This window comes from Cinclus cinclus, chromosome 11 (genome assembly GCF_963662255.1).
Source record: "Cinclus cinclus chromosome 11, bCinCin1.1, whole genome shotgun sequence".
In the NCBI taxonomy this organism is placed as follows: Eukaryota; Metazoa; Chordata; class Aves; order Passeriformes; family Cinclidae; genus Cinclus; species Cinclus cinclus.
Genome location: NC_085056.1, coordinates 3,253,239 through 3,278,039, shown reverse-complemented (window position 1 = coordinate 3,278,039; position 24,801 = coordinate 3,253,239). Strand labels below are relative to the sequence as shown.

The 24,801-nt window shown below is 48.8% G+C and overlaps 2 protein-coding genes across 2 annotated transcripts in view; both read left to right on the top strand.

Annotated features, from left to right (window-relative positions):
* Positions 1-118: 118 nt before the first annotated feature.
* Positions 119-16,755, top strand: KLHL36 (kelch like family member 36). The gene is made up of 6 exons (XM_062500035.1): positions 119-181; positions 3,750-3,831; positions 7,423-8,496; positions 9,387-9,544; positions 15,758-16,483; positions 16,730-16,755. Exons 2-5 carry the CDS (start codon positions 3,772-3,774, stop codon positions 16,311-16,313), a joined length of 1,848 nt encoding a protein of 615 aa, XP_062356019.1. The 5' UTR covers positions 119-181; positions 3,750-3,771; the 3' UTR covers positions 16,314-16,483; positions 16,730-16,755.
* Positions 16,756-23,510: 6,755 nt separating this feature from the next.
* Positions 23,511-24,801, top strand: part of USP10 (ubiquitin specific peptidase 10) — a 47,253-nt gene continuing 45,962 nt past the window's right edge. The window contains exon 1 of the mRNA XM_062500096.1: positions 23,511-23,599. Coding sequence (XP_062356080.1) covers positions 23,579-23,599 — 21 coding nt within the window. The 5' untranslated portion in view covers positions 23,511-23,578. The remainder of the gene's footprint in view (positions 23,600-24,801) is intronic.

The following is a 24,801-nucleotide window of genomic DNA, read 5'->3' as shown; positions in this document are numbered from 1 at the left end:
CGGCCGCCGCTGCGCTGGCAGCCCCCCGATGCTTTGGCAGCCGCTGAAGGTCGGGAGGAGGAAGGAGGAGGAGGAGGAGGAGGAGGAGGAGGAGGAGGCGGCGCCCGGGATGGAGCAGCCGGCGGAGCCGCGGGGCCGGGGGCCGGGCGGGGCGCACGGGAGGTAGCGCAGAGCGGAGCAGGTGAGCGGGGGGCTCGGGACGGCGGGCGGGGCGGGGATGGGATGGGGGCTCGGGGCTGAGCCCGGGTCAGGGAGCAGCGGGGACCGAGCGTCACCGCATCCCAGCCCTGCGGGCTGCCCCGGCCTCGAACGGCGGCTCCGGGGTGACTTTGGGTGGTGACAGCCGCTGCTGGCCAGGTGCGTGCGGGCGCTGGGCCCCGGCTGTGTGTCTGTCTGGGTGTCTGTCCGTGTGTGCGTGTGTGCGTCCCTGTCTGTGCTGTGTGCGAGCGGCTCCCTCCGTTCCAATGCAGCGATCTCCCCCTGCCGGGCTCCCGGCGCTGCCCAGGAGCAATCCCGCATCTCTGCGAGTCTCTGCGCTCCGGGGAGATGCGGGCTGAGAGGCACAGGCTGCCTGTGAGGCTGCGCTTCGGTCCCACAGAAATAGAGACAGGTCTCTGCTTTGCAGAAACCGGCTGGAAATAAACGGCACCTGGTGATGTCGCGCCCAAGGACTGGGGTTTTACAAACCGGTCCTTAGGCATTTTAGTTGTTTTCTCCCAAAAACCCGTGGGGTTCGGTTTGCAATTTAATAAAAATTACACTCCTCGATAAAAAGTATCACATTTTGTTTCTTTTAAAGTTTGCAGGGGATGACGATTGCTTGTTTCGCATCAGCGTCGTCCATGTGAAGGCTCCAGGTAGGAGCCTCATTACCAGACGGATACAATCAGACATCTCGGGGAACAAGACCTCCAGGGCGAGCCCTGATGCCAGGGGCCCTGGACAGCCCCAGCACAGCCCGCAGCTCCTTCCAGCTGCATCCCCGTCCCCGGGTGACGTGAGGCTCCCGGAGCTCCGGGGCCCAGCACGGGCAGGGCATTGCTGCAGTGCATCTCTGATTCGATGAGGTCATAGGGAACAGGGAAATATTTCTGAAGTCAGGGCAAGTGTAGGACATTGGGTGAATCACACTCAGTATCTGTAGGCTGCAGGCTCTAGATGATAATGTAATCACGCATTAATGCTTCTGGATTTATATTGATTGTCTTTGCTTTTAGGAACACTTTCATTTTTCAAAAGCCTTTGTGCTGACCATTATCTGCTCATAAATGTATATTTTGTAGTCTGCATGTTGTTTATCATCCATTGGCACTTGCTGCTGTTGTCCTTATCCTTGTCCCTTCAATCCCTGATCCTCAGCTCCTGGTGTTTCCTAGGGCAGAGGTAGGTGACTCCAATGTCATCCCCTTAGGAGGAGAGAACCTCATCCTTGTGCAGGTCTCTGGACCTCCAGTTACTGGAGCGTTAATTCTCTTAATTAGGGACTTCATACCTCACACTTTTCAGTGCTAGATCCAAACATCAGAAATGCACATCATCTTTGTGAGACCAACCCTCTTCTCTTTATTTCTCTTTCTCACTTTTTTATGGATTTTTTTTTTCATGGAGGGATAAGTATTGTGCTCAGTTTCATCAGGCTGTAACTGGAGTGGGGAAATTACCTACTTTTTTTTTACTTTGGTGAGCTCTGATTTGCTTTTCATATGGCAGTTCTCCAGAACACGAGGCTTTTCATCCTGTCAGGAAAATGTCACTGGCCTGGCAGAAATACCTGTTCATGTCACAGGAGTCCTTGGAGAGGAAGCACAAGAGAAAGTGAGGACTTACGGACCTCCTCCAAAAAACATCTCCAGCAGGCATGAAGTCCTGGGAGTCTGGACTGACCTTCAGTTGTCTAGACTGTACCATGAGGTTTAGGAAGGGTCTCAGAGTATTTGGAGGGAGCTGAGCAAACAGGATGGCTCTGCACAGTCATAGGCCCCCAGGAGCATTATCTTTATCTTAAAATACACCCCTGCAAGTGCCTTGTCTCTTTGCCATCCCCCCCTCTTTTTTGCTTCTCCAATCTTTCTATATGCCTGTTCCCAATCCTGTTTCTCCATCCCCTGTCTTTTCTGTGCAAAAGCAGAAAAAGAAATGTAGAGAACAGTGCTCTCCTTCAGGAAGAGGCTGCCCTGAATTTTTGGGTCACAGCATTGGAGTTGTCAATTTTCAGGTCACTGTTGACATTGGGGTTGTCAGTTTACAGCCCACAGCCAGCATTGGAGCTGGCAGCAAAGTGGGATTTCACTCAGTCGAGGGTCTTTACCCAGATCCTCATGGTCACAAGGGCTGCAGGAGAGACCAAAGCTGGCAAAAACCCTTTCCATCTCCAGACTCAATAATGAACAGATGGTTGCAAGCCCATCATCCCCTCAGGTCTCCTGGGGTGTCCCAGGAGCTGGCTGGGTGCTGCTGCCCCAGCCCTGGAGCCACAGCCTGCACTGGAGGGTGGCAGAGGCCGGGCCAGGTGGGGGTGCTGGCACCAGGCAGCCGTGGCACACTGCCCTGGAGTCACACGCTGCACGTCATCCTCTGCCAGCCGCGGCAGCCCCGGCAGCACCCGGGACAGTGTCCAAGCTGGGCTGTCCCTGGTGAGAGCAGATGGGGCCTGGACACACACCCAGCCCTCTGCTGTCCCGGCCGTAACCTCTGAAGGATACCCAGGAGCGCTGGGCTAGCAAAGGGCTTTTCCCTTGGAGCGCTGTGGTGGGACCATTGCACTGAAACTGGACCCGGTGGGTCTGTGAAGTGTCTCTGCTTCTGATTCCCAACCCCCTGAAGCAGGGAGCCTTCATCTTGCTGCTCACCAGGGTAGGGGTTCCTTAATTTTAAGCCTCCTGGGTCATAATGAATGAGGGAAAGTCCCACAGAAGCAGGGAAAGCCCCACTGGGGAGGTGAATTTCCGAGGTCAGGTAGTGTCATGCCAGGTAAGCAAGAGGAGATGGTGGTGGGGTTTCTGGCACCCACTGCAGTTTATCACCGCTGTGCAAAGGAAACACACTGTGTTCCCTGCAGCCACTGCCCCTGGCACGGCTCCCCATGTCAACCTTGCCTCAGGCCCTGCCAGCACATCCCTGACCCGGCAGCAACAGCCTCGATCTCCCGGGATGTGCTGTCCGAGCATCCCGGGGCAGGAGCAGCCCCGATCTCCCGGGATGTGTCCGAGTACCCCCGGTGCTGGTTCTCTCCCGCGGGGGGTTCCCATCCCTGCCCCTCCCGTCCCGGCGCCTCCCCCGCTGCTCCGGCCCCGCTCCGGTCCCGCCCCGCCGGCGTTTCCTGCCCCGGGCGCGGAGCGAGGGGCGACTACAGCCTCCAGGAATTTGTCACGGCTTTGTTTTCCCGTCTGTTTTCCGCCCGGATTTTCCCCCCGAGGCCGATGCAGGCTCGGAGCGGGGCCGGGGCCGGTCGGTCACCGCGGCCGGGGGAGCTCCGGCCGGCCCCGGGCAGCGCCAGGTCCGGAGCGACCGCCGGGAACGGCGCTGGGCTGGGCTGTGCCCAACTTGTTGACACACCCGATCTGTGACAGCACCGGGGAACGGCGCCGAGGAGGCAAAAATAATATTTTTTAAGGCGGGCGTTTCCAAGGGGCAGACCCAGCACGTGCCGCCCTGGGAACTGGGACCATTCCCTGTTCAGCACAAGATGCGTGCGAGCGCTCAGGAGGGGCTGGCGAGCCGCTGAACATCTCCCTGTGCCTTTGTTGCAGAAGTGCTGCGGATCGGGCGGACATGGAGGGAACCCGGCAGAGCAGGATCTGCCGCCCGCACAAGATAAGTGAATCCTCGAAGGTTCGTGCGATTTGTGTCTCCTACCAAAAAAATTTAAAAAATAATAATAATGAAAAAATAATCCCGCTACGGAAACAACGAGGGTGGTGGGGTTAGAGGGTCTCTCCTTTGGGCGGACTGCTGTAGGGGAATGTGAGTGTTCTAAGCTTTTAAAAAGAGGGATGGAAATGGTGGTTTACCTGCTCAAGTATTTTTGGTAGAAGTTGCTACTTAGTGATTAAGGGCAAAAAAGGCAAAGCAGCAGCAAATGGACATCTGCTCGTCATGACTCATAACTTAGAAACCCACATCACAGCAGCACAGTAGTTTCTCTATACTAAAAATTCAGCTGTGAAATGTGATGTGTTTATTTTTTATACTGATCCATCTCGTAAAATCCAAGCTTGTTACAAAAGCAAAGCTGGGATGACTCTTTAGATTCAGTCCTGGTTTTGTAAAAGATGGGAATCTCGATCCTGCAAACTGTGGTTAGCCCAGTGAACTCACAGAAACTGGGTTGCTTGCTTAGGTTTGTGGGGTTCATTTTCTTTGTATCAAACCTGTGTCTTCACAAATACATTGTTTTTATTTGTGAATTCACGGAAATCCATCCCAGGCAGCTCTCTATGTAGGTCCTCAGGATGACATGTTAATAACAGCTATAATTATTATGTTCACTTTGTTTCATGCCAGTGCAAGCTGCTTTTGTGCTGTAGTTACAGGAACTGCAAAACAGGTACCTTGTAATACCAGATAAAAAGCTGGAAAAGGGAAACTTTTCAGTGCCTTCATCTTTCTTACCAAAGCTGAATGAGCCAGATCTAATATTCTTTTGCACCATTGATGAGCAGCAGTGCTGCATTAACAGTCTGAGAGAAATTAGATCTTCAAATCCAAGAGAAGCTGAAGTTCTGCTCTAACACAATTGATGAAAGATAAACAGGACTAATTTTTAAATGCATCCCTGCCAATATAATCTTTCCCTCAGTGCTGATCCTGTCTGCCACTTAAATGGTTTAGTCTGAATGTAATGATAATTCATCACATTAAATATTAATTAACTTGACAGCATTGTTTTATTTGCTTGCTTTGACGGCAGCTGTCACTATCTGTTAAACTTAGAATTACTGGATAATGCTAAGGCTGTTCTGCAGAATATAAGTAGCTTGAGAAAGATGTTCAAGTTCGGTGTAAAATTAGTCTTGGTTTTGAAATGTGCAGCTCTCAGCTCCTGAGTAAATGAACTCGCCAAGTGGTTGAAATGTGTTGCTGTATTCCGAGTGTGGAATGGGCTCATGCCTGATTCCTGGAGCAGCAGCAGCTCCACATGGCAACAAGGATTTCAGGAGAGCGAGTTGCCAGGCGTATCTGAGGGCAGGATTACGCTGCTGACTCAACATCCAGCTCAGCAGAGGGGGATCTCTGGCAAATCTTATATTCCACTGTAATCTTGTTATGCATTATGATGGTATGAGGGAATATTAGAGAGAATCAGCCAGTTCCAGGGATGAGAGGGAGGATGGGTTTGGTTCAATCCAAGGATTTGGTTCAATCCTACCTGCCGTGAGTCAGATTCAGGAGAAGGTGCTGCAAGTTGTTATTTCTTGTCTGTTCATCTGCCACCATCAACTGCCCCTGATTATAGGTGCCACAAAAGTGTGGTTTATCCTTTGCCATATTTATTCTTCTCCCCCTTTCTTCCACCCCCTGGTTTCTGCTTAGGCTCTGCTTTTCCCAGCCTCAGGAAAATGCAGATAAAAAGCTTTACTGTCCTTAAATCCCTTTTTTTTTTCTCCTGTTCCAGATCTCCAGCAGTTTTATTCCTCAGTGGAAGCCACTTAGTTGTCTATGCCACAGGTCCCTTTATAAGTTCAGAGGTGTGATGAGTATAAGGCAAATTAAAGAGTTTTGATCCAGAAACCTTTTAATTATTGAAGCCTCTTCCCTTAGACTGGTTTAACTCTGCACACTTGAATGTTCAGAGCCATTCCAACAGCAGGATTTTTGGCAGCTCAAGCTCCATTGTTTAGAAAAGAACATAAGGAAATAAAGAGAATCTGCTGGGATGTCACACTAAGAGCAGCACATTTGGCTCTTAGTTTGGGTCTCAAAAAACCCTCTTGGCTCTAAGAATCAAAGCTTTTTCACTCAGGTGGGTAAAGAGGGTCCCACTGTGGTTTAACGAACCCAGTGATGGCTTTTCCAGACTGCTGTGATCATTTGCTCTCTGCTTGGGCAGCCAGGAGAGCCACAGGTAATTAGGATTTCTAGGAGAAACAACAGTTTGGTGGTGAAGGGAAGGGGGAGTGTCTGGGAGGCTTGAAGAGACCTGTGTGACCTTTTCAGATGTCACCTCTGGAAATGCAGCCTGGGGGTTTAGGACAGGGCAAGACCCAGAGAGCCAGGACTGTTCAGAGCTGCCGTAGGTGGGACACAGGGATGTGCTTCCATTCCATCCCTGTTCACTCTTACAAGTTCTTACAGGCTCTGCCTGGTTTGGATTTGGTAATGAAAGTATTTGGTATTTGCATTTACCTTAACCTGGATTTTATTAGGAGACATCACAGGGTACCTGACTGTGCCATCACATATTTAATTCCTCCAGAGGGTGGTCCTGAAACTTCTCTTGACATTTTGGACTGACCAGTCCCATTCAGTTCATGCTCTGCGGAACATTTGAGGGGTAACAAAATGTTTCCATCTTGGTTCATCCTGAGGCTGCTGATGTGAGTCTGCGAGAAAACAGGCAAATGCTGTTTGCCTCAAAAGCTCAGTGACTCGTCCAGAGCTGGTGGTTAGAATGTGAGGACCAGAGGGATCCCAGTAGGGCACTTAATGGATGTGTCCTGAGGGCATTTTTCTTTTTCTTTAAAAGGAAAATATCTCTTCCTATTCATTTAAACAAAACCTACCTCAGCTTCTGGAAGCGAGGAGAAGCCTTGTGGGAATCAGTCCTCCACATATGTGGCTTTGCACATAAATAAACAGCTTTTACTTCTGAGTGCAGTGTGTGTGCCTGGAATAATGTGGGAAGAAAAAGAGGGATTTTACCCTAACAGGCTTAGAAATGCAGAGTTCTGGAAAGATTTAAGAGGGGGCAGCTGTCAAGCAAACAGTAACCCAAACAATACATGGGCTGAATGAAAATTCAGAGTACTGCTGCATGTGTGCTTCCCACTCTAAATGCTCTGTGAGTAGCTTAGCTGGGAGAACTCTGTAAGGAGTCATTTGGGGGACAAGGAAGAAAGGAAATGTCAGCAAGATGTCTCCAAAACAATGAGTGGAAGAGTTTCAGAAAATTGTGCCTGTATAACTCATCAGGGAGGAAGTTTCAATGCAGCATTGTGGAAGAAGGAAGAGTAAATGATAAAAAAGGGGAGTAGGAAGCAATAGAAGTCTCCATAGACCTTTCAAAGTGAAGGTGAGGAGCTGAGGCTCGTACTGTGTCACTTGCCAATTATTTAATGTCAGAATTTATTATAAATGTGAATGTGCAACACAAGAAAGCTGCCTCTGACTTATGTATGACTGCACTTAGTGGGAAAACACATTTCACTCTGGAGCCGAGCTTGGTGGAGGTGCCACCTGCCTGATGCTGTTTGTGGTTTCCAGGTGTACAGGTGGGATGACCACTCCAGTCTAGTTCTGCAGAGCCTGAACGAGCAGAGGCACCGAGGCCTCTTCTGTGACATCGTGCTGGTGGTGGACGAGCAGAGAGTCCCAGCCCACCGGAACCTCCTGGCCGTGTGCAGTGACTACTTCAACTCCATGTTCACCATCGGCATGAGGGAGGCCCACCAGAAGGAGGTGGAGCTTTTCGGAGCCTCCTACATCGGTCTCAAGGCCGTGGTGGATTTCCTGTACGGCAGCGAGCTGTCTCTGGACGGAGGCAACATCGACTACGTGCTGGAGACAGCTCACCTGCTGCAGATCTGGAAGGTGGTGGACTTCTGCTGCGAGTACCTGGAGAACGAAGTCAGCGAGGAGAATTACCTGTACCTGCAGGAGCTGGCCTCCATCTACAACCTGAAGCGCCTTGACTCCTACATCGACTCCTTCATCCTGCAGAACTTCGGCACGCTGTCCTTCACCCCGGACTTCCTGCAGAACATTTCCTTGCAGAAGCTGTGCCAGTACCTGGACAGCAGCGACGTGCAGCAGGAGTGTGAGCACGACCTGCTGCAGGCTGCCCTGCAGTGGCTCACGCAGTACCCGGAGCGGGAGAACGAGGCTTACCAGGTGCTGGACAACATCCACTTCCCCCTGATCCCCAAGAGCGACCTCCTGCACCGAGTGAAGCCTGCGGTGTGCTCGCTGCTGCCCAAGGAAGCCAACTGCGAGGGTTTCATCGAGGAGGCAGTGAACTACCACAACAGTGTGACAGCACAGCCCGTGCTGCAGACCAAGCGCACGGCCCTGCGCACCTGCGAGGAGCGGCTGCTCTTCGTGGGCGGGGAGGTGTCGGAGCGCTGCCTGGAGCTCTGTGATGACACCTGCTTCCTGGACACCAGGAAGGGACAGTGGGTGGCAGAAACCCCTCTGCCAGCCCGGAGGAGTCACCACTGTGTCGCGGTCTTGGGAGGCTTCATCTTCATAGCCGGGGGCAGCTTTTCCCGGGACAATGGAGGGGATGCGGCATCAAATCTCCTATATAGGTATGATCCCCGCTGTAACCAGTGGATAAAGGTGAGGCTTGAGCTGTATTATTTCTCTGTTCAAAGTCCTTTATGTGTAGAGTGTTTTCTCCTTTTCTGGGGCTTATTAGAATAGTCAACATGGCAGCACTTCCAAATGATAAGTCAAGTTAGTTGAGTTGAAGGAGCTACTTGAGTCCTTTGTGGGAATGCTTAAATTACACAAAGAGTAAAAGGGTTTGGGGCAGATTTTCATCTTAATTTGTGATTTGGGTATCTCATCAGAGAAACTCTTGATCAGCATCCACCTGCAATTCTGTAGATTACTTCTGGCAATAATTCTGGAATGGACTCAGAGGTGATTGCTTGGCTCATCTTCCTCAAGCAGTAGCACATATAAGTCAAAAATGGGTGTGATGCAAAAAGGAAATGTCTCTGACAATTGTCAAGTGTCTCTGTGCTAAATGTCCTTTAGAATAAGCTCTTTGCTCCCAGTCCTGCCACAAAACCCTTTATCTGTGCGGGTCACTGTATCAGCCACTCCTTGTTCCTATATGGACCAACCATGGTTCCTATATGGGCCAGTTATGGTTTCCATATGAACCAATCATGATTCCTCTATGAATCAGTCATCCTGGATGGTTCACTTGTGGTTTTCAGTGATTCCAATACCTGTTTCTTGAGAGTTTGGGAAGGAGTTCCTATAAACACAAACATTTATAGAGTAACCCCTCTCTTAGATATTTCCTGTTTTCCCGTTGCTTGAAAATGGATGCTACTGCAGAAAAACAGAAGTGTTTTTTGAATATAATGGTCAAAACCAGAATTCTCCTTACCAAAAAAAGGGGAAGGAGCAGCTGCCTCATCCTCAGACATAAATAGCCCTTAAGTCCCTTGCTTACCAGACACTGGAAGATGCCAGCAGGTTGTTTTCTTTGCCAGGTTGCCTCCATGAGACAACGGCGAGTAGATTTCTACCTGGGAGCCATCACTGACATGCTGGTGGCTGTTGGTGGCAGGAATGAAAATGGGGCCCTGTCTTCTGTTGAGACCTACAGCCCTCAGAAGGACTCCTGGAGCTACATAGCAGGACTGCCCAGGTAACTGAGGTGCTTGGGAGCTCCCCTGTGTTGAAGAATGCTGGTAAAGGGAGCTTGTGTGACTTTAGCTGATGAATGGGAACCATGGAAAGGAGGGAAGGGGATGTAAAACCAGCGTGGCATCAGCCATGTCAAACCACAGCAGCACTTGGGATCTGAGCAGGCAGCGTGCCTCGTGCCAGCGAGGTGTTAGTTTTCATCCCAAGGTGCATCTAGAAACTGGGAGGGAGAGCTCTGATCATTTCATTCTACAATTCCTACAAAGCTTTTCCTGAGGCCACTTGGAGTTGGATATTTTCAGAAGCATTTTTCACATCTTGGTCAAAGGGGTTTGTCATTTCTTTGGCCTTACTTTGTCACCTTGGTGTGATGATCTTCCTTGTAAGGTGTTTCTCAGTACTGGGCTAAACACATTTACCTGTACTGGAAATACAGAATCCTGGCAAATGTGAGCTCTCTCTCTCTGTCTGAGTTAAAACTTGGCTGTTCTGCTTTTGAGAGGTTTAAGCCCTGCAGCTCTTGTGGTGACAGACAGGGCATTGCTGTGTCTTGAATCAATGTCAGAGCAGTGACTTTGTAAGGACAGCAGGACAGAATTTCATTTGCTTACAGTGACTCAGATTCAGTGATGTTTCCCATTGTGGCAATCACAGGGACGTTGGACCATGGATCACAGATCTCTCCCAGTGCCATCACAGACATGTTTCTGCAGTTTGGTTTGAGGGTTTTTCCCTGGTCCCTGAGCTGCAGAGCCAGAGGCAGCCAGTGAAGGCACAGAAGCCTGTTGCCCAGTTCTATTTTGGGCAGGTGCTGCAATGCAAGGCTGATCCAGGCCAACAGCTGGGCTCTTCACAAGCAGGATGCTTTTTTATTTCTGCTCACATAGGCAGATCCAGCAGCTGGGGCTAAACACCACAGCCCTTCCTGGGAAGTTGTGTAGGAGAGTATCCTCAGGTCCTAAATCCTTCTGTTTACTGGGGTCACCTGTAAGGTGTATCCTGTATGGATATTTTTACTCATAAATGATCCTGGGGAAGTTTACACGGTTGGCTTAATCCACCCAGACTCTAGAAAGGAGCAGTTTGTCTGCATATTCCAGCTGCTCCCTGTGTGCTGACTTTGGGAATTCTACAGCTGCAGCATTTAAAGTGAACTTTGACTCATGAGTGTTAATTTTTCATTAGATTACCTGGCTGGTCTTCTTGGAGGAGGCAAAAGTTCCCCCTTAGGGGACAGACCCCTCGTACACTGCAGGGAATGGGATGAATTATTCCTGCATCCAAATAAATGATTCTGCATCCTCTCTTCCTGTTGCTCTGTGCTTGTGTCAGCTCGGCTGTGTGGTGAACTAGACAGCTTCCCACTTTTCCATGCAGGTGCTGTTTTACACGTTTAAGTCCTTTGCTGGATCTTAGTGGACTCTTGGCGCCTTTGGATTTTTCATCTTTTCAGCCCTTTTTTTTTTTCCTTTCGTTGCTGGGCAGTGAATTGTTTGTGTTTCTGCACAGAAGGAATAAGGCAGAAAGAACTTCATGCAGGTTGCAAAAGGCCAGACTCAGAGGTGAGCAACAGGAGCCTTTCTGACACTGCTTGAGCTGGGGGAGCAATGGCTCTGGCAGATTTGGGGCTGCTGAAAAGGGTCTGGGCAGCCCTTCCTTGAGGCACTTCAGGTGGAGCTGTTGGAGCAAGTCTAGAGGAGGCACCAGGATGATCAGAGGGATGGAACACCTCTCCTAAGATGAAAGGCTGAGAGAATTGGAATTGTTCAACCTGGAAAAGAGAAGCTTCAGGGTGACCTAACTGTGGCACTTCCATGCCTGAAGGGAGCCCACAGGAAAGATGGAGAGAGATTTTACAAGGGCCTGGAGGGCCAGGACAAGGGGGAATGGCTTCCCAAGCCAAGGACAGGGTTAGATCAGATATTTGGAAAAAATTCTTTGCTGTGAGATGGTGAAACCATGATACAGGTTGCCCAGAGAAGCTGTGGCTGCCCCATCCCTGTGAGCATGTGATTTACTGGCAGTGGAGGAAGGATGAGAGAGGATTTTGTGATCCATTCAAGAGTCAAAGCATTCTAGCTACAGCTCCTGCTCCAGTCCTCGCTTCAACACACTCCTCATCTGCTCTGTTTTCCTCCTCACCAGAAGGTTTTGTTCCTCAAACAGATTTAAGTTCCTGTTTCACTCAAATAGCATCTCCCCCAGCACTATTCTAGCAGCAGGACTTTTCATGTAGAGGAAGCCAGACGCTCCAGTCCTCTGATTCCTGCCTGGCTGATCAGGAGATGTATCCCAACAAAACTGCCTCTTTTCCTGTGGTTTTTCCATCTTGTTCCCTCTGAAGACAGCATGTGCAGGTGTTTTGTTCCTCTTGGGAGCATGATCACCAGAAGCAGGTTTTTGGTGCCATTCCTGACTGCCCCAAGCCAGCAGCTGCCTGGAATCCTGTTCCCTGGGGTGACAGGCTTGTGTTGAAGTCATTCTGGGGTGTGGGCTTGTGTTGTTCAGCTTGAGCTGTGTGGGGTGGGACTCTCAGAGGTTGTTTGTTAAAGGTTCTGTGCTGAACATCCAGAAAATGGGTTTGTTTTGTTGCTTCCCAAGGGTTAGAGCTTGCCACGTGTGTGGAGATTTGCAGGGGAAAGGCAGTAGTTGTGTCCTTGAGCACACATGCCAGCACCAAATCCCATGTCCATACTGCTGTTTGCAGTCTCACTCCTGTAAGGAAGAGCTTTACAGCCTCTTTATCTCCTCTTATCCCATCTCCTTCCCACCCTATATGGTCAAAACAACATGCTGTTTTCCCTAAGCACTCTCTTGGAAGGAGCTGAGCTGTTTTGACTGAACTGAGGCTTGCTGGAGAAGCAAACAGCCTCTCGGGGCAGATGCTTCGTGGTGAAAACTTCAGCCAAGTCGTCTGAAGGGTGGACCTGCTCCAAGCCTGCTACAAGGGAATTCATTTTGCCTGACGCTCATTAGGATCCTTGGTTGTGGGATACCTTTCCCTTTCTTCAGAGAGGTCCTGTATTTTTTGCCCCTTTTCCCAGAAACTGGGAGCAGTTTCTGTCATAGTTTCTAGCCCGGCAGGGAGCAGCGGTGGCTGACGAGTTGGCAGAGCAGGAGGAGGGGCAGTGTGTTCTCATCCTGAACAGACCATGAAAAGGTCTGCTGCAGACAGCAGAGAAATTAATTGAGCGGCCTTGGGTTAAAGTTTGGCAGAACAACTGAAAGCTGTTGTGTGAGGAGCTGTGTTGGAACAGGTTGGAGTGATGGTATCTGCTCTGCCGGTTGGGTCATGAACGATCTCGCAGGGCTGCAACAGGTGGACACCGAGATTCAGAGCAAGCACAGCTCACCTGGACTTTGGTTGGAGTAGGGGATTCCCAAAGCTTTATTGAGTTATGTGCTCTGCCTTGGACAGTAAATGGTAGGTTTTCTAGCATCTGAATGGTGTTACTGGGTCAGGAACTAATTTTTCAGCACCGTATCTGGGTTAAGACGTTCAAAATCGGTGCCAGGCTCCAGCAGATGTTAAAGTCAAATCTCCTTTCTCTTAATGCTTCTGATTTGTTCTGGCCAATCTTGCATATAACACTGCCAAAATGCTCGATGCTCTCTGTTGGAGGATGTCTGGACCCACTTTATTGATGTGCCCATTTAGAAATGCCCCTCTCTCAATCACAGGGCTTGTAGAAGGGATTTGTATTGATTGGTTTCAGTTTATGCATCTATTTCATGCGGTGCCTATGAAAGTGATGCTATTTTGGATGAGCTTTCAGAAGTGAAGGGAAGTGAAACACCTCTGGTGCATTTCAGTGGGTAATTGTCTTATACTGGACAATGACAAACTGATGGTTGATTTGATCTGGTGCTTCAGATCTGATTGTTTCTGTCAAAACACTCTCTTAGCTGCTGCTGTTCCTGGACACAGCCATTGACTGAGGCAAAAGAAGCAGATCAATGCTTTTTCTGCAGCTGCCTGTGCTGGGCTGCGTGCCTGTGCTTGAGAGACAATGGCTATGGCTTGCTTACCTGTACAGAACTCCAGAGTAGGAGAATATTTAACTTGCTTCTCCAAAATGCAAGTTTCTATTAACTTAAGGTAATTCTTTTCCCCTGAATGGTGAATGTGTGATTGCCATCAGCAGGGCAGTAACGCCGGGCTCTGGGGTGGATTCCATGCCCTTGCATTGTCCTCCTCCTGACTCCTCCAAACTCCCTGGTACAGCACAGCCTCCAGGCAGCTTGGTTTCATGCGGGTTTAAAGACTGCTGCAGTTTGAAATGATCTGGACTCAAGCTGTCCATCCCACCCCCAGACTGAGCATTTTTAAACCCATTCCTGTGTATGTGGAGAAACACAGGCTCTGACAAGCAGCCCAGAAAACACTGGAGATGGACAGTCCTGGTCCTTGTCTGGAAGAGACCTCTGACAAAGTGGAGCAGCATCTCTGGGCACTTCATCTGCTGTGGTATTTCTGTCAGGGGTGAAAGCCAGGGCTTGGTGTGCTCAGGGTACATTGTGTCCACCAGAAGCACTGAGCATGAATTAACTGCTTCCATCATGAGGCACACTGAGAGCTGTGGAAATTTTGAGTTGCCTTTTTGGATAAAGTCCATAACTGTACCAAAGTTCTCTCCTTTTTCCTTCCTGTCTTTTCCTTGAGAGGCCAAGAAGCAGAACAGCTGTGAAGTCACCTCTGCAAGATCTCCAGGGCTGGTGCTCCAGCCCCTGTAGTTGAACAGACTGTTCTGGTCACTCAGCATTATCAGCCCAAGTGTGCCAGGGATTTTTCTGCTTCTTGTAGCAGGAACCTATTAAAATATCTGATTCAGACAGGGATCAGAGGTTTCGGTAAGCATCTAGAATAATAACCACCTTTTAGCTCATCTCAGAAGTGTTGTGCTTTCAGGGTAAATGTGGGGTTTCTTTTCTGGTCCATCTTTTCCCTTGGCACAGGAGTGCTGGCACTCAGGTGTGTGGAAGATGTTGTGATAGCATTTGTGTGGCTCAGAGAAACCATTAGCCTGTGAAATTAAAACAGCTCAAGGTTCTCTCCACACGGAGCCCAGCGTGTTCAGGCACGGTTCAAAGGCTAAAGCAATGCTAGCAGAGGTTTGTGTGCTGTGAAGGTTGAGTTGTCTCGTGTGCCTGACTACAAAGGATAGTGGTAGAGGCTGGTGAATGCAGCATGATGAGCACATTGCTCTGTGCCCTGTGGGTATTGAATCAATGGGGTTCCTTGTGAGAGCCAATTTGCTGTAGCTGCTGCTGCATCTTTTGACACCCCAACTCCCCCAAAAGAGGAAAAAAAGAAATGTAGGAATGATATATTGAAAGGAGCTGATGCTATTCATCAGCTTGGCTGTCCACTCCTGAGAGCTCAAAGGGGTTTGGTCAGGAATAGCCTAACATGAAGTTAAGAACAGGCTGGAGGTTTAGGTTTGTAGTGGCTTTATTCTAGATGATCAAAGGGGGTTTCTCTCTGCCCCGTGGATGCAGCACGCATGGTGTTGCTTCTACCATCTCATTTTCTCTTACTTCACCATGATCTGTGATGGACTGGGGTCTGCTGCCTTGTCCTGGGGTGACCAGAGAAGTTCCCTCCTGCAGAGCAGTGGTGGAAGAGCAGACAGATGGCTCATGAAAAGGACGCTGCAACACAGTCCCATGTTGGGACTGCAGGTGAACCGGGCAGAGAGCGCCCGTGGGTAAGAAATGTGACCAGTGATCCTGAAGCTGTGCAAGGGCAAGGCAGCAGCAGTTTTCTTCTGGGTTTCTCTTGCTTTATCCCTGCTGGTAAGTCTGAGAGGTGTCATGATTATTTCCTCTTTCTGTCACAGACACCTTTACTGAGATGTGGATATTTTCCCTCTCTGGCCCTCTCAGACTGATGCAAGCCAAGCACTGGAGCAGGAAAATGGGAGTGAAGGTCATGCCAGTAGAGCAGGATGGGCTATTTCTGTTGTGTGACACACTCTAGAGGATGCATTAAAAAGTGATTGTCATACCTTAGTGCTCTGTAGCGACCAGCTATGGGAAGGATGATTTAAAAGGGGGTGTCAGGCTGCACACTCTGCAGTGCAGGGTGAGGCCCTGGGAACGAGAGGAGTTACTGGGGAACCACCAGATCAGGGATTCTTCTGCCTTCAGTCCCTGCTGCATGCCTGTGTGTCTTGATAAAATCCATAAGGATGTTCCTGTCTGCCTGCCCCAGGTTTACCTACGGCCACGCTGGCACGGTCTACAAGGAATTCGTGTACATTTCGGGAGGCCACGATTACCAGATCGGCCCCTACAGAAAGAACCTGCTGTGCTACGATCACCGCACGGACGTGTGGGAGGAGAAGAGGCCCATGATCACTGCCAGGGGCTGGCACAGCATGTGCACCCTGCAGGACAGCATCTACTCCATCGGCGGCAGCGACGACAACATCGAGACCATGGCTCGGTTTGACATCCTCAGCGTGGAGTCCTACAGCCCCCAGTGCAACCAGTGGACCAGAGTGGCCCCTCTGCTACAAGCCAACAGCGAGTCGGGGGTGGCAGTTTGGGAAGGCAAGATTTACATCCTCGGAGGTTACAGCTGGGAGGAAGCTGTCTTCTCCAAAACAGTCCAGGTCTACGATAAGGAGAAAAATAAGTGGTGCAAAGGAACGGACTTGCCCAAAGCGATTGCCGGAGTGTCCGCTTGTGTCTGCGCCCTGAAACCCAAAACAGAGGACAAAAAGAAAAAGATAAAAACAAAAAAACATCAGGATCGAGGAAGATGACCACTCCTGGATAGCCACCCTTGGATGGTGGACTCCACAGGGACCTTGTATTTAGACATTTCTATCTAACCTTTATTCTTTTTCTTTTTAAACAGGGTGGGGAGGGCATCTTCTGAAGCCTCAGAAAATGCGCACTTGAATGTGGTTTTTGGATTAAACTCACGTTTAAGGTAAAAACAACAAAATAAACCAAAAACTCCCCCCTTGCTATACAAAGGTGATGTGGCCAGAGAGGTTCTGCTGCTCTCCTGAATGCTAAGGCTTAGGCTTTTCCTTCTGTGGCTTATGGCATTTCCACATACGTCGTATTATATCAACATTTTAAGGAGGTTTTTTAAAACAACTTTTATACTTTTTTATACCACATTTTGCTAACTCAGTCTCTCGTTTGCCATATATTACGTTGTTGACTATAGAAGCTGCTGCTCTGTGCTCGTGACCCCATTGTTGGCATCAGGAACTCCTCGTTTGATGATCTTTGGTCTCTGTGTGGCTTGGCCAGGACATGGTGCAGCTGTTGGAGCAGCACTGGCATTCCCAGCATTGTCAGGCAGTCAGCTGGAACTGGGACTATTGTCACAATTCCAGCTTCCCCAGAGCCCAGCTCACCAGCCATGCTCATAAATACACTTTTATTTCGGTGGCTGCTGGCCTGCTCAGTGGATTTCAAGGGCTTTGGTTTAAAGTTCAGCTGTTGATCATTGCTGTTATTTTTTTCTCAGTCCTCCTCTCCCATCTCCCTTTCCGTGTATTTCAGATTTGCCTTCTCTTCCATCTGGTGTATGTGCAGGTGATATCCTGCTACCCTCATTCTTTTGTCTTCCCCCCCAGAACTACTTACCTCAATAACTGGAAAACACTAAGAAATCATTTTTGCACTTAATTTCATTTGAAACTCTGGTAAATCTAAGACCTACTACAAGCACATGTGTATTGAAAGAGGTTACAATAAATTTCTGGAGTGCAAGGAGGTTATAGGTTGTTTCTTCAGTGCTAGGAAAACTAGTTGGAATTAATTTTCTGAAACTCTTTGAGGGGTTTTTTGGTGTTTTGTTTGATTTAAGAAAAAAGCCTCAAGAGTCAGTCTTTTACTTGCATTAATGGATTTATTTTAAAGCTTTTGTATACTGCATGAGGTAATGGTTATTCCTTTCTAGCCTAAAAATAAATTGAAAACAAAACCAAAAAAACCCAAATGAAACATTTTGTTATGAAAAACTCATTGACAAGTTTTTTTTGAGGTTATTTTTTTAATATCTGAAATCCTTGCTATGTTGACTGACAACTACTTAACTTTTTGGGGACATTTTCATGTGTAGGTATAGAAGAAACATTTCAAAGACTTGGTTTTTTTTCTGTTATTTGGTTGCTTGTTACTATATTCCCTCTTTTAATGTGTTTATGTATTACATTAATGTCTGGGAACAATAAATCCAGTTTAGAATATTCTATTCATCACAGTCTGATGTCTTGTGTATTGATTTCACTGAAGTTTTTCTTTGTGATTAATTGGAAAAATATAATCCTGTAATCATTATTCAGTGAAATTCGTAATGGTGGAAACATTTTTGGAAGCTAAATGTAACAGTATGAAGTAGAAATAGAACTTATTTAGATAATTCATCTCTTCTGCATTTTTCTGCTTCAGACAGTAGGGAGAGAGACAAGGGGGAATGGCTCCCCTCTACCAAAGGGCAGGGTTCCATGGGACATTGGGAAGGAATTTTCCCTGGGAGGGAGAGGAGGCCCTGGCACAGAGCAGCTGTGGCTGCCCCTGGATCCCTGGAAATGTCCAAGGCCAGGTTGGACATTGGGGCTGGGAGCAGCCTGGGACAGTGGAAGGTGTCCCTGCCCATGGCAGGGGGTGAAACAAGATGAGTTTCAAGGTTCCTCCAAGCCAAACCATTCTGTGATTCTATGAAATTCCTTTTCACATTATTTCAGGTCTGACAAAAGATACAATCCAGTTTGTAGGGTGGTTTCAAAGACATTATTTAATGTCTTTGAAACCCCATATATTTAATGGGGTGTAGGTAAACAATTTACAAATTCTTAATGTTAAACTTCATTGCATGAACAAAAGACAGCTCCAGTACTCCTCAAAGCAAGCCTTGTTTCCCTGGTCTGTGTGTTGGGGAAAATACCAAAGACAGAGGTTGTGAGTGAGTGTGGGACATCTCCTGTGCCATCAGAGGCCCCTGGAGGATGGTACCTATTGTTGTCAGGAGCATTTTCCCATTACTAAAGGAGCAAATGATCCCCATTTGCACCTCCAAGCCTGTGGCAGGGGGCAAGGCATGGTCTGGCAGAGTGCCCCTGGATTTGGGGTGCTGTGTATCCAGATGTGGCCAGTCACCCCGGGATTTGGGATGTTGTGGATCCAGATGTGACTGCTCAGCCATCAGTTTGGGATGCTGTGGATCCAGATGTGGCCAGTCACCCCTGGATTTGGGATGTTGTGGATCCAGATGTGACTGCTCAGCCATCAGTTTGGGGTGCTGTGGATCCAGATGTGGCCGGTCATCCCTCGGGAAGTGTCAGCAGACAGCACAGAGAGCTTGGAGATCACCCTCGCTCCCCAGCCCTGCATGGCTCTGGGGAATTGGGGTGTGCTGCGATTTCTGAAAAATGAAAGGGAGAATTTGTGTGACACAAGTGGATTTCTGCTCTGGTTTGTGAGGTCTGAACAGTCCTCTTGGTGAGGAATTAGGGTTGGTAGAGGAAAGGTGTATTCTCTTGGTTCAGCCTGGCTCCTGAACCTGCACATCATCCCTAAGCTCTGTGAAGTGTTTCACTCTTGCCAGGAAGCACAGCTCTTTCTTCCTGCCCCAAGGAAAAATAACTACTGCTTTACCTCATTTTAAAAAAGGTCTCCATTGCCAGTTTGAGGAAAGCTTGTTTTACCTGAAACAAAGCAGCTACCAAAACCCTCAGGTTTGCTTTTCCCACACTTCCATGCCTGTATTGTGGCATTGGCATGTCAAGGAGCTGCTGCCTGTAATTCTGGCATTAGATAACAAATCCCTCGAGATACCCTGAACAAAAAGTTACAGCCTGGTGTGAGATACAGCTTTTTGAAGGCTTGAGAAAGAAGACAGAAATATTTTTGTTCTCAAGTCAAAATTTTAAATTGAGAAAAATGTGCTGGTGTCCTCCTGCTTTCAGTGGCTTCTTCCAAGGACTGCTGATTTTCTGAGTGCTGTTTAGGATTCCAGATTCTTGCGTGACAGCAAAAAAAGGGGTCATGTGTCTAGGGAATGTGAAGAAATAATTTAACCTTCAGAACTCTTTCTGAGAGCAATTTAACTTGCAGGAAACAAGCCCAGATTTGAATTGTGGTTCTTCCCTTGGTGGTATGTCTTAGCAAAGCTCTGGCCAGTACTACAGAAAAAAATGCTGGTGTAACAGGCTTTAAAGTATTATTTTATTTCAGCTTCCTGAGCTATTTCAGTTCTCATGAATGTAATAATGAGTGAGATGCTAATTATTCCTTCATGAACTTATGGTTTTGGAGTGTCTCAGGGATCAAGTCAGGGCAGATGGAGAGGTTCTGTCACCATGCAGTGAGAGTCAGAGCACAGCTCAGCTACTCACAGCTTCCTCCTCCTTCCTGGTAGCTCCACACAGGGAGGACACAGCCCAGTCATGGGGTTGTTGGTGCTACACACATTTTTTAGTTCCTCCTGGAACTCGGAGTAGCTTTGGGAAGAAATATACCTTTGTTTTTTGTGATGATGGGTTCGGTGACAGAACATGAGGGGGAAGGTGAGATGGAGACTTGCTGATTTGATGCTCCAGAACTGAAAGAGATGCTTGAATGAGAAGAGGGAAGACTTATATTTAAGATAAGGATGAATAAGCCACAATTAATTAGCCAGAAGTTCTGCACAGATAATTGAAACACTGAGTCAAGCATCCACATGATCTACTGAAGACTTGTCCACACTTCAAATGTGTTTCTGCTTGAACTAGTCCATGCTTAAGCTTTTACATTAGCAAATTTTTACAAATGTCCAGAAAATTTAGGGATATGGATTTTGAAGTCAGGTTTGCATTAAAGCATTTTTGGAATTAAATAGCTGCTGTCTGTGTCCTGTGCTACCTGTCTAATCTTCCACCTGCAGAACCATTCCTGCCCTTCTGCTCTCCTTTGCCCACTCCCAGTGCCTGCTGCTGGCCTGGGACATTTAGGACTCAGAAATTTCACAAAATATTACCAAGGCTGATAATTCTACAATCTCTGATGCTGACCTAGAGCAGGTTGGTTCTCTACTGAAAACTTAAATATCCTGGTTTTAATATGAGCCAGCTGACCCTCCCTGAGATGCAGCCAGGGCAGGTGACTGCTGCTTGCAAACACTTTGTGTAGGCAAAGCCCTTATTGGACCTAGAAACTGTTTGGCTAAAGATTCTGCATCTCTGAAGAAGAAAAAAGCTCCTGGGAGCTCCTGAAGCTCTTGGCACCAGGAGGAAGCTCTACAAGGACAACAGCTGAAGTGCTACAGTAGACCCTCTGTCCCTGAAAAAGTGGGTGTGAGCATCCCGAGTGCTTCAACTCCCCAAAAGTCATCCTCAGAAGTGCTCAGAAGTCGTGTGTACACATCTCCCCGGCACTGTCACGAGCACAGATCTCATGACCTTGTGAAATCCCACAGAGTCCCCAAACACTTTGCATTTCCAGCAGGATAAGAGCAATTACAGCAGCACCTGGAGCCAGATACCCTGGGAGTGGTTTATCCAGCTCCTGGGCTGCTGTCAGACAATCCTTTATTTCCACAGCCGTGGATCTCATTTGTTTTTGATAAATTCACATGTCGTTAGGAGTATTATTCCACGAATCTTAACATGGATATGAAGAAAGAAAAATATGACACTAGGTTTTTTGTTTTTTTTCTTTTAATTTGGAAAAGCAACTTGTTGTTTTGGAGGGATAATTCACAGCCACTAGCATAAAGAATTTAAGAAAATACAACTGACTTATGTAATGAAAGCAGTAATGAAATAACAGGCCACTAAACCCGGCAAAATTTAATAAAACAGAACCGAGGTGGAAACTTTGCAGCAGGTGAGTTTCATCAAAGAATGGTATCATTAAAAAAAAAAAAACCAAACAAACACAAAACAAAAAAAAACCCACACAAAACAAAAAAGCCCACAGTTAGATTATTAGGAAATACTATGGTAAAGCGTTAGCAGACTTTATAATTAAGCTATACCAAGATGGGATAAAATTGAACATGTTTAAAATGTTGCTGAATGAGACAGTGACATCCTTCCTCAGTTTTCACTCTGAGCTCTGGGTTTTAACAGTTTTGGTATTTGAATTTTCTGCTTTCCAGGCTGAAGACACTGTGCTCATTTGTATTTTGAAACAGTCGGTTTACTTAGGCGGCATTGTGGGCAGAAGGGAATTTTGCCTTCAACCAGACAAGCTACGTAAGGGTTTTCACTCCATTATTTACCTTGTAAATTAGACTCCCGAGGGGAGAGGGGCTTTCAGACGTTTGAAATGCTGTATGCAAAAAGCCAGAACATTTGTCTCCCTTTTTTGTTTCTCGCTTTTAATATTAACCAGCCATTTTCACTGCTGGTTCTCTGCCTCAGGACAGCACAGCAACACTTGCGAGAGACAAAAGCGAGGGAGCGGCAGCTGGGTGTGTCAGCTGGAAGGGTAAAGGCTGATACAGAAAATCATTTACTGTCAGCAGCACACCGTAAGTGTTGCACTTCACAAAAACAGGAGGGACGCGTCCTTGTCGTGGAGACGGGGAGGAACCTTCTCCTCTCTTCCCGTGAACAGCCAAAGACACAAAGTTCTTGTGTGCTCATCTTCTCTTCAGCTTTCTCGCTGATGTAAAGTTGTCTCCGTCACTCGCTGCCCAGCCGAATTAGACTTCTGCAGGACTTGGTAGTTTTTTTAAGGAAAAAAATATGGAGTCAATTAGCGATTAATTTGATGGATTCTTGCCTGGGGGTTTCAAGTATTGTTGTGACTCAAGCCTCTCAAAATCATGAGATTGGCTTAGTCATTCCCCTCTCTCTCTTTTTTTTTTTTTTTTTTTCCTAGATACAAATCCTGAACCCATTCTTACACTGGTTATTTGGGACAAAGGTGGGACAGCTTCACTCTGGCATCATCTGGGCACACAGATGGAATCATCTGGCATCATCTGGGCACACTACCTGTCACCTGCCAGAGTGACCATTGGCACTTGGCCTTTCACAGATGAAATTTGGACATTAGGAGGAATTTCTTCACAGCAAGGGTGACTAGACATTGGGGCAGACTGTCCAGGGAGGTGGTGGAATCACCATCCCTGGAGGTGTCCAAGGAATGCCTGGATGTGGTACCCAGTGCTCTGCACTGGCTGACAAGGTAGGGATTGGTCACAGGTTGGACTCGACGGTCTTGGAAGGCTTTTCAAACTTAATCAAGGAGTCACGGAATTTTTGGGGTTGGAAAGGATCTCTGGAGATCACCCAGTCCAACGCCGTGGCCAAGACAGGGACATCTGGAGCAGGGGACACAGGAACGTGGCCAGGTGGGGTCGGAATGTCTCCTCAGAAGAGGCTGCACACCTTCCTTGGGCAGCTATTCCAGAGCTCTGCCACCTTCCACGAACAGAAATTCTTCCTCATGCTGAGCTGAAACTTCTCGTGGTTCAGTTTATGGCCATTGCCGCTCATCCTGGTGTTGAGCACCGCAGAAAAAGATCTGGCACCATTCTGGCACGGAGAAGCCGTGGCTGCCGCTGGATCCCTGGAAGTGCCCAAGGCCAGGCTGGACAGGACTTGGAGCAGCCTGGGACAGCGAAAGGCGTCTCTGCCCGCGGCACGGGGTCACACTGGACCATCTTTTAAACCTCCAACCCATTCCATGATTCCGCGATCCTTCCGGCACCCGCCCTGACGATACTTTATACGCATTAACGAGATCCCCTGTCAGCCTACTCCCCTCCAGGCTAAACCCGCCCCGCTGGCCCAGGCTCCGTCAGGCGGGACGCTCGGAGCGCCGCTCCTGCCGCCGCTCAGAGCCGCTCTCGGGGTTCCCCTCAGGGAGGCGGGGCCGCTCCCGCCCTTTTCCCTCGGCGCCCTCGGCTCCCGCCCCGTGCGCGCGCAGCGGGCGGGCGGGGACGGCGCATGCGCGGTGCGGCGCGCGCCCGCCCGCCCGGCCCGGCTGGTGCGTGCGAGGGAGAAGATGGCGGCGGCGGGGGCGGCGGCGTGAGGGGCCGGGACCGCCGAGCTCCCCGGGGACGCGGGGCGCCATGGCCCTGCACGGCGCGCAGGTACCGTCCTGGCCCGGGGGCGACACTGCGGAACCGCGCCCGGACCCCGCCGGGCTCCCGGAGGCGGGCGGGCCCCGGGGTAGGGGGGGGGGGGGGGGAGCGTGGTGGCCGGGAGTAGGCCCAGGGTGATTGTGCACGTTCATTGAATGTGCTGAGGGCGGTGGGGCGGGCTCGCTGCCCGCGGGGACGGCGGATCCGGCCTTCCCGGGGCGGAATTCCCATTCCGGAGGGGTCCCGGGTGCGGGGGTCGGCCCCGCGGCGGTGTCGGTGCCACCACGCCGGGGCCCGGAGCGGGGGGTGTCGGTGCTGAGCCCCCGCCCGAGGGTGCCTCGGACGGAGCTCGTCGCTCCGGCCGCTCTTTTTTATCTTTTACCCGGGTTGTGGAGGGGAGGCGGGGGGTGGAGAAGTAGAAACGATTCTATAACGAGAAGGGAATAAGGAGATTTGTAAACTAATCCTCCCCCCTTCCCCCCGCCCAAACACTCGATAAGCCCCTGCGCATCGGGGTGCAAAGGGCTGAGTGTTGCAAGATCGCCGTGCACGGGGATGCGTGTGCGGATTCCCTGTATCCCACTGGCTGAACCAGCCGGGAGATTTGTGCACCGAGTGGAAAAAAAACTGCAGTCGTGGTGGTTTTTCGCTGGAAGTTTACAGCTCGGTTCCTGGGCTAATCCAGTGTGTGCTTAGAGCGAATGATTGAATGGGTTCGCTTCGCTGTTTCTTTCTCTTAAGGTTTTTCTCCCAAAGAGCTTGAAAGTAGGAATGTCAGGAAAAGCGTGTGGAGCGCTGAAGTGTTTTATTTGCAAGACTTAGAGCAACTTTGTTGTTTAGCAAATAATAAAGTTTAGAAAACTCTAGTGGCGTTAAACGCAGTTTTGTTCAGGGTTCGTCTCTTCTGTCATAGAAAGCACATTTCATAAAATGTAAGTCGTTTCGAACAGGGCGATGATTTATTGTGAGTTCTGTGGGTTTGTTTTTTTTTTTTCTTTTCGACACTGATTTTTCCATTAAAAAAGTTCGTAATTGGTGAAAACTATACCAACATTTCTTGTCCAGCATTATTTATGTTTGAGAGAGAAATGTGAATGCTTTTGTTAATGTGGGTGTTCTTAAGGCTGCTTCAGTGTCTGGAGTTTGTTTCAAATTTAAGACTAATTTTAAAATTTTGTGTCCATTAAGTTTCATTTCAAAGTGAAGGAAAC